At 35.0% G+C, this 18,704-nt stretch overlaps 2 protein-coding genes across 3 annotated transcripts; one reads left to right on the top strand and one right to left on the bottom strand.

Moving 5' to 3' along the window:
• Positions 1–326: 326 nt before the first annotated feature.
• LOC133673112 (ATPase 10, plasma membrane-type-like) lies at positions 327–9,120 on the top strand. Of its 2 annotated transcripts, none has more exons than XM_062093776.1 (22): positions 327–592; positions 1,327–1,409; positions 1,488–1,607; positions 1,757–1,855; positions 1,992–2,129; positions 2,445–2,583; positions 2,712–2,887; positions 3,313–3,519; positions 3,703–3,822; positions 4,026–4,145; positions 4,238–4,360; positions 4,806–4,910; positions 5,134–5,278; positions 5,637–5,798; positions 5,955–6,193; positions 6,575–6,607; positions 6,727–6,808; positions 7,300–7,460; positions 7,579–7,752; positions 7,985–8,167; positions 8,277–8,440; positions 8,670–9,120. In XM_062093776.1, the coding sequence occupies exons 2-22, from the start codon at positions 1,344–1,346 to the stop codon at positions 8,764–8,766; spliced, it is 2,853 nt and encodes a 950-aa protein (XP_061949760.1). In that variant the 5' UTR covers positions 327–592; positions 1,327–1,343; the 3' UTR covers positions 8,767–9,120. The 2 variants fall into 2 exon arrangements, with proteins under 2 accessions (XP_061949760.1, XP_061949753.1); XM_062093769.1 differs by having other exon boundaries at positions 328–592; positions 2,445–2,579; positions 2,708–2,887.
• A 1,155-nt stretch (positions 9,121–10,275) lies between these two features.
• On the bottom strand, positions 10,276–13,562 carry LOC133697857 (triacylglycerol lipase OBL1-like). Its single transcript, XM_062120670.1, has 5 exons — positions 13,007–13,562; positions 12,401–12,642; positions 12,211–12,244; positions 11,266–12,026; positions 10,276–10,870 (listed from the first exon to the last, which is right to left on the bottom strand). Exons 1-5 carry the CDS (start codon positions 13,404–13,406, stop codon positions 10,613–10,615), a joined length of 1,695 nt encoding a protein of 564 aa, XP_061976654.1. The 5' UTR covers positions 13,407–13,562; the 3' UTR covers positions 10,276–10,612.
• Positions 13,563–18,704: the final 5,142 nt, after the last annotated feature.

Below are 18,704 nucleotides of genomic sequence, written 5' to 3'. Positions count from 1 at the left end.
AGTAAAGTATTTCTACCTAACTCTACTTTACATGCAAGGATTATAAAAGAAATAATCAAATCCCATGAAGGTTTGGAACACCAACCAATCAGCCTACTTAACTAGTTTGGTGCATGTGGTAGCCTCCGACGTTCCATGTTTTCCTTGCGCATTTTGACACCCACGGCCATAAAAGGTTAGAGCCTATTTTGGAGGGAAATGGGAAGGGGCAGTTAGGTTAGAAGAGCAAGTTTTGAAAGGTAGCTGGGCAACGGTCTTTCCTGGCTCCTTGACAGGGTAGTGGAGAGTCTTGTTTCAAACAAGCATAAGAATTTAGTCGTCTTCTAGCTCTTGAAGGAATTAATGGCTAAGCACAAATGGGGAAATTATGTAGGATTATATATTAGGATCATCTGCTCTTCATGAATCCCCAACCAACAGTCAGCTTCCAAATCATGATTATCTAATGATAATATTTGCGTTCCTTTTTAAACATCTCATACTTCACTCCTCTCTTTCTCAGCTCTCTTAACACCCGTGAAACAGAACCCTCCTCGATCCTTCCACGACTAGTGTTTCTTCAGATTTCCAAGCTTTCCCCGATTTGACAAAGGTTAGTTGATCGATGAAAGTGTGGTGTTTACTCAGCTAAATATGGGGTGTTGAATTAGGTTTGTTTTGCTTCTCAGTTATGTGGGATTTCAGTGTCTTCCTTTTTTGTTGGATTTGCAATGTGACCTTTTTCATGCATGTGGGATGCTGGATTAACGTTCAATTCAAGTCACAGTGGTTGAGCCTGGCCATTTTAAGTTTACGGTGGTGAATGCACAAGCATAGTTTAGTGCATGAACAATAGAGGAGCATAATTTAGTTCCTGACTTTAATTACCTATGGTAGGCACTACTGGTTTTGATATTATGACTATTACTATTTATAGTTTCTGCGGATTTTGAAATACCAAGTAATTAGTACATCACAGTCGCCCAGGTGTAAATGCTTGAAGGGGAATTAACATTGAAACATCTCAGTGTTGAGCCCGACTTGTTGACTGGACTTGTTCAGCTGAAACTGAATTGTATGCTTCGATTTGGATACATTCTATTCAACATCAATGTACATAGATAGGGTTTATAATCGAATCTCTTGCAAGCATGTTATTCTGCAGATTCATACATGTGTGTTTTCATGCAACTAAAATGGTCAAGTTGAACTTTACTTTTGCTAGTTATATATTTCAATGGAGTAGGCAAGTAGTATCCATGGCTGTGATATAGCACCATTTATGATGCTTTAGGTTACAGAAAGTCCATATTTATGATTGTGTGAAAAATCTGTTGTAATCTCCAGGTTGTGAGGCCTGAATCATGGCTGAGGATCTGGAGAAACCACTGTTGAATCCCGAGAGCTTCAACCGAGAGGGGATTGACTTGGTAAGTTCTACAGAAATGCCACTTTCTGGAATACGCATTTCCTAGTACTAAACATTTTCAAAACTGTTTATTTGACAGGAGCGTTTGCCACTAGAAGAGGTCTTTGAGCAACTGAGAACATCACACAGAGGACTCTCGTCTGAAGATGCTGAAGCCAGATTGATGATTTTTGGTCCAAACAAACTTGAAGAGAAGCCAGTAACCACTAATTCCATTTCCATTAGTTTTTTATGCAATTAGAAAACTCAATTTTTACCATAAATCACCTTAACTGGAAAGATGATTTAAATTTCAAGAAGAAACGAATGTAAACTTCAATTCATAGAATCTCAATTGCTACTTCGCAGGAAAATAAGTTTTTGAAATTCCTTGGTTTTATGTGGAATCCTCTGTCATGGGTTATGGAAGCGGCAGCAATAATGGCAATTGCCCTTGCTAATGGTGGAGTGAGTAGTTCAACTTTGATTCCATTATTAATTTAGTATGGTTTTCTTTTCCAGCTCTTTTTCTGGGTTCTGTTTGCAACAGATTCTGATGGTGTTTTTCCGCTTGATAACTCCATTAACGGAAATGATATTTCAGGGGCAAGGTCCTGACTGGCAGGATTTTGTAGGGATTATTTGCCTGTTGATAATCAATTCAACAATTAGTTTTATAGAGGAGAACAATGCTGGGAATGCTGCATCCGCTCTTATGGCTCGTTTAGCTCCCAAAACAAAGGTATATATCCCTTGAGCCATGCCCTTCCGCTTAATATAACGGATACAAATGTATTTGAAATGAGTGATCAACATCTTTGTTTAAGTTAGATTTCTTTCACATGCTATTTTTTTTAGAATTCTAGGTATTATGATGAAATCAACGTTATCTTGCACTAAGCTTGTTCAGACATAATCCTCAAAACATGGATTCAGTTGTGAGCACCATCTTGATGATGGAGGTTTTGATGTTAATCAACAATTTTGCCTATCTGTCAGGTTTCTTTCGAGTGGCTGAATTGTTGCTCTAATCAGTAATCACCACATGTTGATGCAGGTCCTGAGAGATGGGCAGTGGAAAGAGCAAGATGCTGCTATTTTGGTGCCAGGAGATATAATTAGCATTAAGCTTGGGGATATCATCCCTGCGGATTCTAGATTACTCGAAGGAGATTCATTAAAAATTGACCAGGCAAGTGCTTCTTACAGCTTTATATTTATCTCTTAGCTAATTTACCTTTTGTCAGGTGATTTTATGTTACAGTTAGATATACATGAGCACAAGATTTATGGAATCATAGGAAGAATCTGTTTGTGCAGTCAGCTCTTACTGGAGAATCTCTTCCTGTTACCAAGAGAACAGGCGATGAAGTTTATTCTGGCTCAACATGTAAGCAAGGTGAAATTGAAGCTGTGGTTATTGCGACAGGAGTAAACAGTTTCTTTGGAAAAGCAGCACATCTAGTTGACTCCACTGAAGTCGTTGGACATTTCCAGAAGGTAAGGATGATGTATTCAAGTGAAAAAAAAAACAATTGGTATAAAAATATTGAAATATATATAACTTAATATTATGTTATATACAAGTTTTCATTGAATTTTATTGTCTTCAAAAAGAAAAACAACGCAAGGCATGTGCAAAAATAACTAGTTCTGCTTAAATTCTCTGGCATTTAATTTGAACTTCATGGATAGAAATTGCAACTGGAAACAGTTGCATATTTGAAAATATGTCAAAAGATGAGGAAAGGAGCACATATTGGAACATGTCAAATAAGTCCAGGACCAGGTGATTGCAAGTTGACAAGTTCTGAGAGTTCCGAAGTATCATCATATAATTTTCATAAATTCTGAGCAGCATTAATTAAAATTGCAGACCATGAGACATTAAGTATAATATGACATGGTTAAAATGTCTGTGGCAGGTCCTTACCGCCATTGGGAACTTCTGCATTTGCTCTATAGCTGTTGGAATGATTCTTGAAATCATTATCATGTTCCCAGTACAGCACCGTTCATACAGGGATGGAATCAACAACCTTCTGGTTCTCTTAATCGGAGGAATACCAATAGCTATGCCAACAGTCTTGTCTGTCACACTAGCAATTGGTTCTCATCGGCTATCTCAACAGGTGCGAATCTAAAAAAAAAAAACAAATATACATTATGACAGTAATCTTATATAGCTCAGTCGTTGTCAAATGATTTCAGATGTCTTTAAGATATCATAGAGTAATTCAGACAGTAAGAAACTCGTCCAGCCCAAATGATGAACTTCATCATCATATGACTCGTTTTCACCTTCATTTGTTAAGGGTGCCATTACAAAGAGGATGACAGCGATAGAAGAAATGGCAGGAATGGATGTCCTCTGCAGTGACAAAACTGGAACTCTTACCCTCAATCGCCTGACAGTTGATCGAAACCTTATCGAGGTACAGAAAGCTTATTTTATTTCCAGGGAGCTACATCTATTTCTTCTACATCATGCAGGAATATAATGCTCCTATTATTCTCACCTGTTGAAGTGATACATCTTCTGTACTGGATTTATCAGTCTCAAATATTGAACACAATTGGGCTTTTATATGCTTCATTTATCTAGACAAGCCTAACAAAAGGACTTTTACTTCTGCAGGTTTTCAACAAAGATATGGACAAAGATATGATTGTCTTGCTTGCAGCCAGAGCATCCAGATTGGAGAATCAGGATGCTATTGATGCAGCCATAGTTAACATGCTTGCTGATCCAAAGGAGGTAGAGACTGGATAACTATTAGCTCAGGATTCTTCTGTTTGACTATATATATGTGTGTGTGAAAAAGAATGATTTTACCTTTCTGTCTGCAGGCACGTGAAAACATCAGAGAAGTGCATTTTTTACCCTTCAATCCGGTGGACAAACGTACTGCAATTACATACATTGATTCTGATGGTAATTGGTATCGAGCTAGCAAAGGAGCTCCTGAGCAGGTATCACCTTCAATATGTTCAATTTCAAAATTGCTATAAGATTTCTAAACTGCTAAACTGAATCAAGTTTGAGGTTGCAATGATAGATAATATCCCATTTCCAATTTGATATTCTTCAATGTCTGTTGTCTACAAAATTTAGTTGTGACGCCTTCGATAACATTGTTAAAAAAATACATTTATCGCTCTCATTATTGAATATCAACTTTCAGCTATCTCTATACTCACCCTTCACAAATTTCATTATTGCGTTCTGAGTTGCGAGAAACTCTGGCTACCTCTTGACTTTATGATTAAACTAACAGGCCTAGAAGTATACGTTGATTTGGAAAATTAGTTTTTTATTGATAAAAAATCATTTCTTAGTTCATGTATAAAAAACAATTTAGCTTTCACGTATTTTGTAGCAGAGCATGAAACTGTTTCGTATTTTCTATAATTTCAGATTCTAAATATGAGCAAAGAGAAGGACGAGATCTCTGGAAAAGTGCATACCATCATTGAAAAATTTGCCGAAAGAGGCTTGCGATCACTTGGAGTTGCATTTCAGGTACACAGATTGCATCTCTCTCTTTTCTCATTGATGTTTGGTGTATGTATTGACCTTATACATACCATATATATCAAGAAACTGGTTGTTCTATGATAAAGATAATGATATATAATTTCATGAAAATGATTTGTCTCATTGAGAACGAAGTATTTCTAGCAAATTACACTTTGTGATGACCTTGAATTCTCATTCATAATAAACATACCCCTTTCTGATGCAGGAAGTTCCTGAAAAAACTAGGGAAAGTCCTGGAGGTCCTTGGACGTTTTGTGGGTTGTTGCCCTTGTTTGATCCTCCTAGGCATGATAGTGCTGAGACCATCCGCAGAGCACTAAACCTTGGAGTTAATGTCAAGATGATTACTGGTACATGCAAATTTCTTGTGATATTTAAGAGCTTGTATACAATGAGTACTTTGCTAGTTTGGGTAAGAATGTTCATATCTGTGAAAACTTGAACAGAATTTTTCTTCTTCTGAGAGACTGGGAGCATGATGTATTGAAATGATCCTATTAAAAAAAAAAACTGTGGCTGTTGTCATTACATTGGATCGGATTTTCAGTATGTTTAATTTCTTTCAATTACGATCAAGCGTATCAATTTATCACCAATACTTCATTACGGCTGTCCACACAATTTAGACAACCAATGCATCTTGATGCCCCCATGAGTGGCTTTTGCAGAAATGTTGAAGAAAACTAATTTGTAAATATGCTAATGAAGGTGATCAACTGGCAATTGCAAAGGAGACAGGAAGACGACTTGGCATGGGAACGAACATGTACCCCTCGTCAACACTGTTAGGACGGGACAGGGATGAAAATGAAGCTCTTCCTGTCGACGAGCTCATTGAAAAGGCAGATGGCTTTGCTGGTGTATTTCCAGGTATTTAATTCATCATCTTTTTTTATTATTATTATTTCAAAGAAGTTAATGCTGACTACTTGTGACTTTTTACTTTTATGTATGCATTTATGTTCGTAAACTTTGATGCAATTCTTACATCTGATTTCTTTTTTCTGAATGCTATGCAACTTCCAGAACACAAATACGAAATTGTTAAAATTTTACAAGAAAAGAAGCATGTGGTTGGAATGACTGGAGATGGTGTGAATGATGCACCTGCTTTGAAGAAAGCAGATATTGGAATAGCAGTGGCAGATTCTACAGATGCTGCGAGAAGTGCTTCTGATATTGTCTTGACCGAGCCTGGTCTAAGTGTGATTATCAGTGCTGTCTTAACTAGCAGAGCTATATTCCAAAGAATGAAGAACTATACAGTTTAGTATCAATCCTTTCTTCTAAATGTGTCATTTTTACTGTCATACTTTTGTTATACTTTGATCTATAGTCTTATTTAATGTAGAAAAGAAAAATGCTAGCCACAGATGCAGGGTACATTTATGAATCGAATTGAATGAACCAGTCACTGTTTCAATTATACAAGATCACTAGATAATTATTTTAAGGCAGGAGATAAATCTGAGTGGAAGTAATTTTTGTTGGCCAATATAAATAAGCATGCAAAGTACATCATAGAGTCTGTAGGATTGCCGATGCAATAGCTTATCGTGTTTTTTAACGTTACCAGTTGTGTTTCTTTCATGTCTTGCTTCTGAATAATTTAATGAGAAAACTGATTATCCTGCATGCATTTGCAGATATATGCCGTCTCCATAACCATTAGGATTGTGGTAAGCTGGATTTTTTTGTACTTGTTTAGCCACTGTTCAATTTCCCGAACATCTGCCTTAAAAGCTCTTGCATTTTGCTTCAGTTTTCAGTTAATGTTTTAAATTCAATTGCTTTGCAGCTTGGTTTTGCGCTTCTAGCTTTGATATGGGAATATGACTTCCCACCTTTCATGGTTCTGATAATAGCAATACTCAATGATGGTAATGTATATCAAAACATGAAAGCTTTTCCTATTTCTTTTCTTCCCTCTGGGTGACTTACTGATCCTTTACATTTTTTCTAAGAATCTGGTAACAGAGTGAACTAAATCGTATTGATTGGTGTTCAGACACAAAACAGACTAAAATAAAAATACAATAGAGTAGGGAAAGAATATTTCCAAACCCAGTTTGCAGTGCTAGCTCTATGCAAATGACTGCGGGAAATAAATGGATTCGGAAGCAGCGTCTTCTGTAGCTGTCATCCACAGTGCCTCTCTCTGGCATAAAAAGTTTATTTCAAACACAGAACTTGTTTACCAAATGGATTGATGAGGACACTGCATTATCTGATTAACTATAATGTAACAGTATCCTGAAGCATGCATACGTTTATACAGAAATTATGAAAGAAGGATTCTTGTAACAGAAGGATAGCATTATAAACAGCTTCGCATGATATTTAAGAAGGTTATTGTGCTATTTTATTTTAGGGACCATAATGACTATCTCGCAAGATCGAGTTAAGCCATCTCCAAGGCCTGACAGTTGGAAGCTTGAAGAGATATTTGCGACAGGCATTGTCATCGGCACATATCTTGCTTTGGTCACTGTCCTGTTTTACTGGATTGTGATCGATACAAATTTCTTCGAGGTATCAGACATATGGCAGTTCCTTTGTGCTGGTTTTAATATAGTGAGATTTTGTGGTAAATATTGGATGTGTTTTCCCCATATTGATATTGGTGGCTATTAATCATGTCTGTGTGCAGACACACTTCCATGTGAGGTCTATCTCCAGCAACACTGAGGAAGTCTCTTCTGCCGTGTATCTACAAGTCAGCATCATCAGCCAGGCTTTAATATTTGTTACGCGTAGTCAAAGTTGGTCGTTCCTTGAGAGGCCTGGAATTCTCTTGATGTGTGCATTTGTGGTGGCTCAACTGGTAAGCTGTACCCAAGGAAAGCTCCCAAATGGGCTCTATCTTTCAATCATTCTCGCATATTCAACATTCAGGAAATCCTGTTTGAAAATACCTAACCAGAGCCTTAATTTTTTAATTGATATTGGCCATTTGGGCCAAATTCTTATGTGTTCTTTCACAAACTTCACTTTGGAACAAAATGAGACCTGTTGGAGTTATAATACATTTCTGACTGTCGTTTCTTGATGTTTAGGTGGCCACTATAATTGCTGTCTATGCACATATTAGCTTTGCTTATATTAGAGGCATTGGATGGGGATGGGCTGGTGTCATATGGTTGTATAGTTTGGTCTTCTATGTACCACTGGATATTATCAAGTTCACAATTCGTTATGCCTTGAGTGGAGAAGCATGGAATCTCTTATTTGAAAGAAAGGTTAGTGAAGTTGGGTTTTGTCATTCATCGCTTAAGGAATGTGCCTCGGCTTGAAATGTCTCTAAACGCTTTTTTTTCTTTCTGTTCCTTTTTTTTTTTTTTTCAACAGACTGCTTTTTCTACAAAGAAAGATTATGGAAAGGAAGATAGGGAAGCTAAGTGGATACTTTCCCAGAGGAGTCTACAAGGGTTGATGGCAACAGACCAAGATTTCAATGGCAGGAGATCAACTTTGATTGCAGAACAGGCCAGACGGCGTGCAGAAATAGCTAGGTACTCTTTTAGACTTTAATCGCTTCTTGTTGAGTCCTATTGCATGATTACCTTGAGCTTTGGTCAGTTTCAAGCAATATTTGTCTCCCAGTTACATGCTAAGTGTATATATCTTAGCTTGTAGCTACCAATTTATGCCTTCGGTGATATTCATGTCCAAATTTCATTCCCAAAAGCTAATATACTTTCAAGTTGAATGAACTTGCTGAATAACTTTTGAACTTTGCAGACTGGGGGAGATTCACACCTTGAGAGGACATGTAGAATCAGTAGTCAGGCTCAAAAATCTGGACTTAAATTTAATTCAAACAGCTCATACGGTTTGAAGACATGATATAAACAATGTATCTTTCTGTGAAGAAAACTTGACAGAAGTTGCTCACATAGCTACTGTGGAGCATGATCTGCTAGAGGAATTGACATTTGTTATAGGAGCCGTTCAGAACGCACCTGTAACTCCTACAAGATATAATCTCCAGATGTTTTTGTCCAGAGCACATCTTAAGAAGGTATCTTCAGAGAGTAACTGATGCCATTTCCTAGTATGTATCGCGATTCTTTTGACATGCTATTTGTGTTGAGGTTTGGGAATTCTTGTATTTGTTTGCAGAGTTTTTACTGTCATATTTAAGCAGTTTACAGTAATAAAAGCTACTCGACACAGTGGAATTTTCACATTATTTGATTCAGGAATTATGAATACTGAATAGATGGTATGAAGGTGGATTCTTCGCAATATAGTAAAAAACACTCCAGTTGCAGGTACTTGCATTTTAGGAGCCAATAAGCTTGATGGCACTAGCTGCATTATCACAGCGACTTCATTAAGCTTCAAACACTTGCATGCTATGAGAAAATAAGGGTTTCACTGGAGTTAGGCTACAGACATTCCAACGGGTTCTTATTAGGGATGAGCAAAAAAACTGATAAATCGATTAAACTGGAAAAAAAAATAACTGAAAAAACCAAACCGAAAAAAAAACCGAGTTAACCAATTAAAAAATCACAAAAAAATTCTGGTTCAGTTCAGTTTCGGTTTTCAAAGTTTGCAACCGATTGAACCGAACTAAACTGAACCGGTTCAACTAGGCCAACACTTAAAAAAAAACAAGTATAAATTAATAGGATTTTTTTAACTCTAAACCCAAAGTAGCATTCCTAAACACAAAATCAGTCGCTGCTCTCTGTATCTCTCCCTCCCTTCACTCTCTGCATCTCTCAATTCTCTCCTTCTCTAGATCTTAACTAGCAAGCCCCACCGTCATACAGGTACACACATAAACACCTACTAGATAAACCTCATAGACTCCTCCTCGACTTTTTCTTTTTCTTTATTGAACTTGAACACTCTAAATTTTCAACTCAAACGAGCTATGACTCACTTAGAGAGCTTCTTGTTATTGAAGCTTTCATGCAAGAAGAAAAAAAAAAAAAGAGGTAGTCCTCTACATGCAAAAGGTTGTGCCATGGTCGATGTACATATTCTTGATAAGAATTGGGTTGCTAAAAGCAAACATCTGTTTTGTCTTGTACAAAAATTGCATCATTTCCTAGATTTTCAAGCTAGTGAACCGAACCGACCGGTTCAGAAGGGAAAAAAACCAAAGCGAACCGAACTGAAATTAATTAGTTTGAACCGGTTTGTGGTTCGGTTCGGTCCAAAAACTTTTTTTTTAAAAATCAGTTTGGTTATTTATTTTGGTTTAAAACCGGACCAAACCGAAAATGCTCGGTCCTAGTTCTTATAGAAACACAAAATTTTAGTCAAAGGAATGACAAGAAACCAATCACAGGCACAAAACCTATACAACCTAATACCCCCACAGCAAAAAAGATACCTAGCAAATTGGCAAGCTACTGCTTAGCAGATTTCATCCCAGTTTATCAAAAATTCCACAATTAGATCCTCTGCCTGACAGGCATTACAAACCCAGGAATATAAACTGAACAGCGCAATTTTTTTCTGCAATAGAAACGCAAATATTTTGGACGGACAGGCACTGGTAAGTACTACATAATCCAAAGGGCATGAAAGAAAAGTGCTTTGACATCAAAATGGAAACCAGAACCCAAAAGCGTAAGAAATAATGTAGACAACTAGACACTCTATCCATGATAAAGCAAGCATTTCATCTTGGCACCATCACCAACATTATTTGCAACAGAAGCCTATCAGAAAGAAGACATGTGAACAACTCGCTCTTTTCCCAGTCTTACCGAGTTAACATAATCTGTGGGGCAATGTGCAGCAATCCCAGGGAGAGCCAGTCCCATTATCCTGACCAACACCATGAACCAACTTTCTTTGTACTCTCGCCCGTGGGTGTAGCCGATTATGAAACTTCTTATTAACTCCCATATAGCATTCAGATGTGCCGAAATAACATTTCTCAACCCATAGAGGTTGGGGTCTGGCTCCTCATCCACTTTCTTCAAATATGCAATCAAAAGGAAGAAACAAAATCATCAGGAACCACTTACTAAGAAAAAAAAAAGATTAGAAAGCCGTTTTAAGATAACAATGATCACATGTGTAGTGGAAGTGGTTTATTTTTCGTTAAAAATTTCGTAATGGATTAGAAGTACCAGTATTTCCACAGCATAACAAATAAAAAGTGCTATATAGACAAAGACTCCGATTCAATCAGATGACTTCTTCCTTTCTGCCATTAGAATTGTGAGAAGGAGCAGAGACAGATGCCTCAGAATTGGCAAAGGGTTGAGATGTTTCATATTCTTTAAAAGGGAACATTTCAATGAAGAAAAAGTGCAGCATTTTACGCAGATAGTAAGAAAAAGATCAGTTGGAGGCAGAATGTACTTACTTGTTCAATATAGAGGCTGTTATAATAAAGGCACACTCCGAAATGTTTGTACAAGAAGGTTTTGTCATCATAAGGCAATCTAGGGACAAGATCATAGCTGTAAACCACCCTGAAGTATTTAGGAACAGGATGCTCCAAATGGGCTTCCATGAACTTTGCTAGCTGCCGGTTCCCAATCCTTGGCTGCCCAAATGTGTAAACCCCAAGCAACCTTTTCATTACATCCATCTGTTGGTGCAGCACCAACACAGATGGGAACAAAATAGCAAGTGCACCACCTAAGCTATGCCCAGTGACTATAAATTTCGCATTCTTGTGCTCCACGAGTAAGCTCTTGAGCTTCTTTCTCACTGTATAGTATGCAGTCTTCTTCACCATTTCTGGCGGGAACTTCTTATGACCTACTGCAGTGGCTCTGTCAGAATCAGAAGAACGGTCCAATTCATTTTGTTCCATGTCAGAATCAGTATTTGATAATAGTGATCCAGAACCTTCATAATCGTAATTGAAATTTGTGCTCTTCATCTGAAGGTGATATTGGAAGGTGGTAGTATCATCTCTGTTGCCCAAACCTAATGCTTCTAAGAATCCCATGTGGACTTTTCCCAGTTTTGGAATCTCATACCAAGAGTAATCAAAATCAGTATCCCAATCGTAAGAGTCAAAAGGTTCCGTGCCCCGAAAGCTGATCAGTATTAAGTTTGCATCCTTGGGCTTGTCACAAAGAATGAACACTTGAGTGGAAAATTCCTTTTGCAAATCTATCAAGGCATCATTAACCAAGAAAAAGAGGGAAAAGCACCAAACACTTGATCAGAAGATCAAAGTAATTATTTGCTGATAACCAAGTACAGGAATACTATTTTATAGACAATGAGAGAATGGTTGGAAAGTTCGAAATCTTCCACTTAATACAACTCTATCCAAAATTTGTTGCATGCTTACCATTCCAGCAGTTGTAGAAGTCCACAAAATGCATCTGTTGTTTTGTCAGAAGTTCATATTATTATATTAGTTGCTATCAGAAATACATATGTTACCAGTCAATCAAAATTACATCATTCAATGAAATTAATTGAATGCAAGAAAAACAAGCAGAAAAATTGAGGGAGACGCAGAAGTTAGGGTCGCTTGCCTTCCAGTGATGAACAATATTTCGAACAACTTCCGCGTTCTCATAAGCTAATTTGGATGCCATGATACAGAGGTCCATATGAGCGCGGTTCCCTATTTCTTCTGTGATTGTTTTCTCTGCGGAAACCGAATGATCTATTTGTTCCAGCAAGTTTTCAGCTCTGTATAGGTCTATTCGCCCATCCAAATGCCCGATGCTACTTATAAAAGTCTCTGTGTCTCTCTGCGGTATCACCACCTTTCCTGCATTTCCATGATAATCAGAATAACCTTTTTAGTAGACCAGTAGTACTGTAACCATAACAAAGTCTACAAAAAAGTTACCAGTAAGACAATTTAAGTCAGTTCCTTAAAAGATGGTTTTTCGATACTTGCCATTATAAACTGATGTATAAACTGCCAGACATGAACCTAGGCTGTTTATCTTTCATAACCAAGCCAGAACATTGTAAGTCTTTCTGAAACCATATTATACATGTAAAGGAAATCAAGCACCAATTCTAGCTACTGTAATCAGTACAGACATATACAAGCATGTATCTTATTCAAAATAGAAACAGAAAGAAAGGGAATTAATCGAAGAGTATAGGCAGGATTGGCGATATACCTTGGAGAAAGTTGAGAAATAAGCCCATGATGCCACCATTCTGAAACAAGAGATTGAGAAAGAAATCAACCACAAAACCAGTGTACTCCAAGGGCTTGCCAAATAAGAAGATGATCTTCCGAGCAATAATAGACACCAATATAATCCACCTATGATCAGCTGCCTCCTCACCCATAATTCCCTCTTCTGAGCTCTCTAAGAATCTCACACCACTTCCAATGTCGGCCCATGCCAAGTACCTCAACAAGTCCAACATTCCTCCCTTTTCTGGCCTCACTATCAGATAGTTGGTAATGCTTTCTTCACTCTTCTCTTGATCCTCGGTGTTGCTTTCAAATTTTGTAGCAGTACTAGTCGCAGCCGCCATGAATACAGTCCCTCCTATCTTTTTGGTGGACATTCAAGATTCAAGATTGAGTGTTTTGGTAGGTGTTCAAGATGGAGTACTTAGGAGAATTAAAGAAGAGAACAAAAGCTCTATTAATGATGGTATGGTAAAGATGGTAGAGAGGATGTTTATCACTTGAAACAAACTGACACAGTGGATATGATCTGATTAGAATCTCTCACCTTATTTATACCTTTTCACTTGATGACATTTTTGGATATAAATGAAGGCCAAGTCACGTCACGGCCCACGAGTGCAACCATGGAATGGGCACCGACGCAAAAAAAAAAAAAAAACAATAACCAAATGCCGTTGAGACCTCATGGTAACACTTGTCTTTGTGACTCGTTTCTCATTTAGCAACATGCCAATTGTGGGCCTCAACCCTTCAACTGTCCACCCATATTGAAGAATCTTTTTCTAATACAGGCTGAAGATAGAATAGAAGGCAGAATGCACAGTTCAGGCCGAGGGCTATTCTCAATTTCAAGAACTGAAACCATTATCATCATGATAAGATCAAGTTGCCCAGATGGATAACCATGTCAGTTTCTAATAGAAAATTTTACTTTTGATTGTTGGCAATGCAATAACTACTCTTGAGTTTTCACAGCTGAAGTTCTCTGTTACATGCATGTGATGGTTTCTCGGCGTATAATTTAATAATCTTGGCATGATACAGGATGTTTTCCATGACATTCTTATCCTATATATTTCTTGATTAAAAAAAATGGAGATATGGCGATGCAAACAGAGATTTCAACATGCAATTCTTGCTTTCTCGTTTTGGAAAGAACCACGTCAAATTACGGCTGTTAGCAATCAACTTTGTCCTTTTGGGTTAACAAACATTAGCAGGACATAGAGCAGAGTTTGCTTATACGCACTCAATTTCTTTTTGCAACTCCACGCAACATTCTAGCACTTGTAAGATTCAGGCAGCAACCTGGTACAACTGTGCAAAGGAATAATCTTACGTTGGTGGTTGAAATTAAAAAGCGACAGCACTTGAAACTGAAAAGTGTGGCTACTGCTACCTCGCCTCTTTGATGATAGTATAGCCAGATAGCAATATGAATACTTGTAGTTAATTGAAGGGCATTTTGACATCACTTTCGTTTTTGTTTTCAATATTTCTTGAAAAATAATAATCTGCAGGGCACGAAAATCACACTTTAGATCAGCCAAGTCAAGCAGGACCCCCCAAATCCATCGGCCTCAACCCTTTCATGGTTTTTGTTTTTTCAAATTGTTCAAAAAAACAATTTTACTATTTATTAATTGCTTTTAGCTTTATTGAATAAACAACGTAGCTCAAAAAATAATACTTTTTGTTAAAACAATATATTAATAAGAAAAGAAAAAATTATATTATAAAGTTATTTTGTTTAAATTATTATTTTTCTTATAAAAAAATAATTTTATTGTCGTATAATTAAATAAAAAAATTTAAAGAACTCTCCACAACACAAGTTTAAATATATTAATATATATTTATCTTTTAATTTTTAAATTCAGTTTTAGTTAGTGTTAATAATAATTTTTTAATATTTATTATTGTATATAATTTTTAATTTATTTTATTAAAAATACAGATTAACCTCTCAATTTACAATTAATTTTTTTGATGCTGAAAAATGTGTTAAATAAAAAAAAACTTTTGTTAAGGTCCACAACGTGGGTACTCTGACTAATTACTCTTGTTTTTTGCATTTTCCCTCTCTTTTTTCTTTTTTTTATTTTCATTATTTTTTTTAATTTTATTCTTTAATATTTATTTTATTTTAAATTTATTTTTATAAATAATTTTGATTTATTTTTTTATAAGGTTATTACAATCTCAAATAAACATCCTAATATTTGATTTGTATTTAATTTTACAAACATTTATTTTTATCATTGTATAATAAAATAAAAAATCATTTCAAAAAAACAAAGAAAGTACATCACTGAATCACAAATTTCAAACGTATATTTTTGTTTTTTGTTTTTTCTTCTTTCTTCTAAATGAAGCTTCACGAACAATAATGTACAAACAATTAGGCAAGTAGGAAGACTGGGGAGCATTCATCCTGGGCTCGATATTTTTGGGCCTGGGTCCCTTTTGTCCAAAACATGCCCGGATTACAGCTAATATTTGTTATTTTATTTTTTTTAATTGGAAATTTGGAAGAACTCCTGATTATCTTATTGAGGGAGCAAATGCCAGTTCATCAGCGAGAGCGACTGGAAAAGGAAAGACAATGTCACCGACAGCCGACACGACTCCTGGATAACGTTAATAAGGTCAAAAACGAGTGAAATGCAGGCAGGAGTGGACAAGCTGTCCAGTTGAACGCCACAGGTTGTCGCACGCGCACACGCAAGATTGACAATTTCATCGCCATCCCTTTTCTCTTTGTTATCTATCACTATTACCATTATATTTTGTCAACCAAATCTACTTCAGCTTATTGTCTAATCATATATTTCTCTGTTGGCCGTTTATACAGACAATCATTAACAATAAAAAAAACATGAACGAGAAATTACTTATTTATTGAGTTAGAGAAAAAAATTCCTTTGATTTCTTTTTCAATGCTTTTATTTTTTTTAATTTTATTTTTTAATATTATATTTGTTTTTTATCAAGTTATATAACTCCTTTTATAATATGGATTGCTGATTAATCCGGTTAACTTATTTTTTTTTATTTTTCAATTTTATTTTTTATATCAAAATGATTGAGAATTAAGTTTTATAATTTATTTTATTTGCTCTGTATTTGATTATTTCGGTCTCATTACCCAGAAATAATGTATAACGGATTAACCCGAGTTGACTTGAGTTGTTTTTTGTCTCTCTTTTTTAATTGATTTTTTTTCAATTTTACCATTCAATATTGGATTGGTTGGAAATTGAGCTTCATAATATATTTTGATTTACTTTTTATGGGGATATCTTGGTCTCATAATCATGTTCGCGAGTTTCGATATTTTAACCTGGATTGAATCAGGTTGTTTTTTTTCTAAAAGGTTATATCGGTCTCATGACTCAAGACACAGGTCCTTCAACATTATATTTATTTTTACTAGGTTCTCCTCGTCTCATAATCCAATTCGCAGATTTGACGGTTTAACTCAGTTCACTCAATTTTTTTTTTACTTTTTCCCCAATTTCATCAATTAAAATTATGTTTGATTGAGAATTGAGTTTCATAATTTGTTTTGATTTACTTTTTATTAGGTTATGTCAGCTTTATAACCTATGAATAATGCTTAACGAGTTAAACTGGGTTAACTCTGTTCATTTTTTGTGTCATTTTTAATTTAATTTTTTTTACAAATTTCATCATTCAATATTAAGTCTAACAAGGTCGATTGAGAATTGAGTTTTATAATTTTTTTTATTTGCTTTTTATGGGGTTATCTCAATATCATTACTAGAGTTGCAGGTTTGATAAGTTAACTTGGGTTAAATCAAGTCATTTTTTTTAATTTTCTTTATATGGAGTTAGGACATAGACCACGGGGTTGACGGAGTGACTCATGTCGTTTTCATGCTCTCTTTTTTAATCTCATTATTCAGTATTGAGCTGATTAAAAATTGAATTTTGTTACTTGTTTCAATTTGCATTCTTCGAGGTTATCTCGATCTTGTAAATCAGATTGCGGATTTGACATGTTAAATCACATCGTCTTTTTAGGTCATCTTTTAATTGATATTTTTTCAATTTCATTCTTCAATATTGAGTTGATTGTGAATTAGACTTCATAATTTGTTTTTATTTGCTTTTCATATGGTTATTGTAGTCTCATAACTCAGGTCATGGATTTGACATGTTATCTCATGTTGATACAAGTCAATCTAATATGTTTTTATCTTAATATTAGAAAAAAAATATTATCTTGAATTCTTTTCTAAGCCAAACCAAACAAAGTTTGGTTTCAAATTTTTTTTACTAAAAAAAAATATTAGTAATATTTAAATATTTTTTATATTAAAAAAAAATTAACCCTATCCTTTTATGTAATGTTATAGTTTTATGTAATATGTAGTGGTGTCCATGTCATCCAAAAGTCGTAAGAGGCCCTTGCCACATCTCTAGCTTCTGCCCTCTTATATTATACTTGAGTTAAAACGCTTGTCACCATGCCCTTCAATTCAATTCAATTCATTTCCTTGGTCTGTATTAGCTTTTTTGTTTTTTAGTTTTTCTACGAACTTCGATTTTTGTCTTGTCTGCTGATTAAAAAACAATGATATTAAGATGTTTTCTATAATGGATTGTGTGGAAGTAAAACGACGGTGGTCGTCGTCGTCGTTGTCATTAGATTTGAATATGTGCGCTTCTTCGAGCATCCATTACCATGACGGGTCAATAAGACCAAGTTCGCCGCCAAGGATATCGTGCATTCCTGCCGGATGCCAGGCCCTTCATGGAAACCTAATACGACCAAGTTACTGCATTGTTATTTTAATTCTTTCAATTAGCTGGGATAGATGTGTTTAAAGGTGTTTTTAAAAGAATTTAAGTTTTTTTCTTTGTTTCAATATATTTTTTTATGTTTTTAGATATTTTAAAATGTTGATATGAAAATTAATTTTTTAAAAATAAATTAATTTTTTTATAAAAGTGAAGAGTACCTTTTCATGTATATATGTTTTTTATCCAAAAGTCTTGGAGCTTGTCTCGATGAAATTAAGCAATATTATGAAAATGCACTCTTGGATTAAATTAGACTTTTCTTCATCGGTACAGCTATTTGTTGTATTTTAGAAATGAACCATTTGAAAATAGATCGGTATGAGTTATGATCCATGTGAATGTGTACTGCGCACTGATAAATTCAGTAAATTACAGTTTTGCACATCTTTCTTGGTTAAATGAATTAATTAATTTCTCATCTTTCTCCGTGTGATTTCCCAGGCTTGTTTAAAGAATTAGTCAATGATGGTAATTTTTTAAAATATTTTTTATTTAAAATATATTAAAATAATATTTTTTAAAAAATTATTTTTGATAATGATAAAAAAACATAAAAATAATAATTTAGTATAATTTGTTTTAAAAAAATTACTAAGGACTTTTTGATTTAAAAAACAAACACATTCTTAGAGGTTATTTGGAATTACGTTCCAAATAATGTTTTTTTTTAAAAAAATTCAAAAGTTATTTTTGCTTAAAATTATGATTTTTTATCGTTTTGATATACTGGTATAAAAAATAATTTAAAAATAAAAAATATTATTTTGATGCATTTTCAAGCGAAAAAAAACTTTAAAAAATAATCGTTATTACACTTCTAAACATCCCCTGATAAGATTTAG

This window comes from Populus nigra, chromosome 1, assembly GCF_951802175.1.
Source record: "Populus nigra chromosome 1, ddPopNigr1.1, whole genome shotgun sequence".
Classification (NCBI taxonomy): Eukaryota; Viridiplantae; Streptophyta; class Magnoliopsida; order Malpighiales; family Salicaceae; genus Populus; species Populus nigra.
This window is presented reverse-complemented; position numbering and strand designations above follow the sequence as displayed.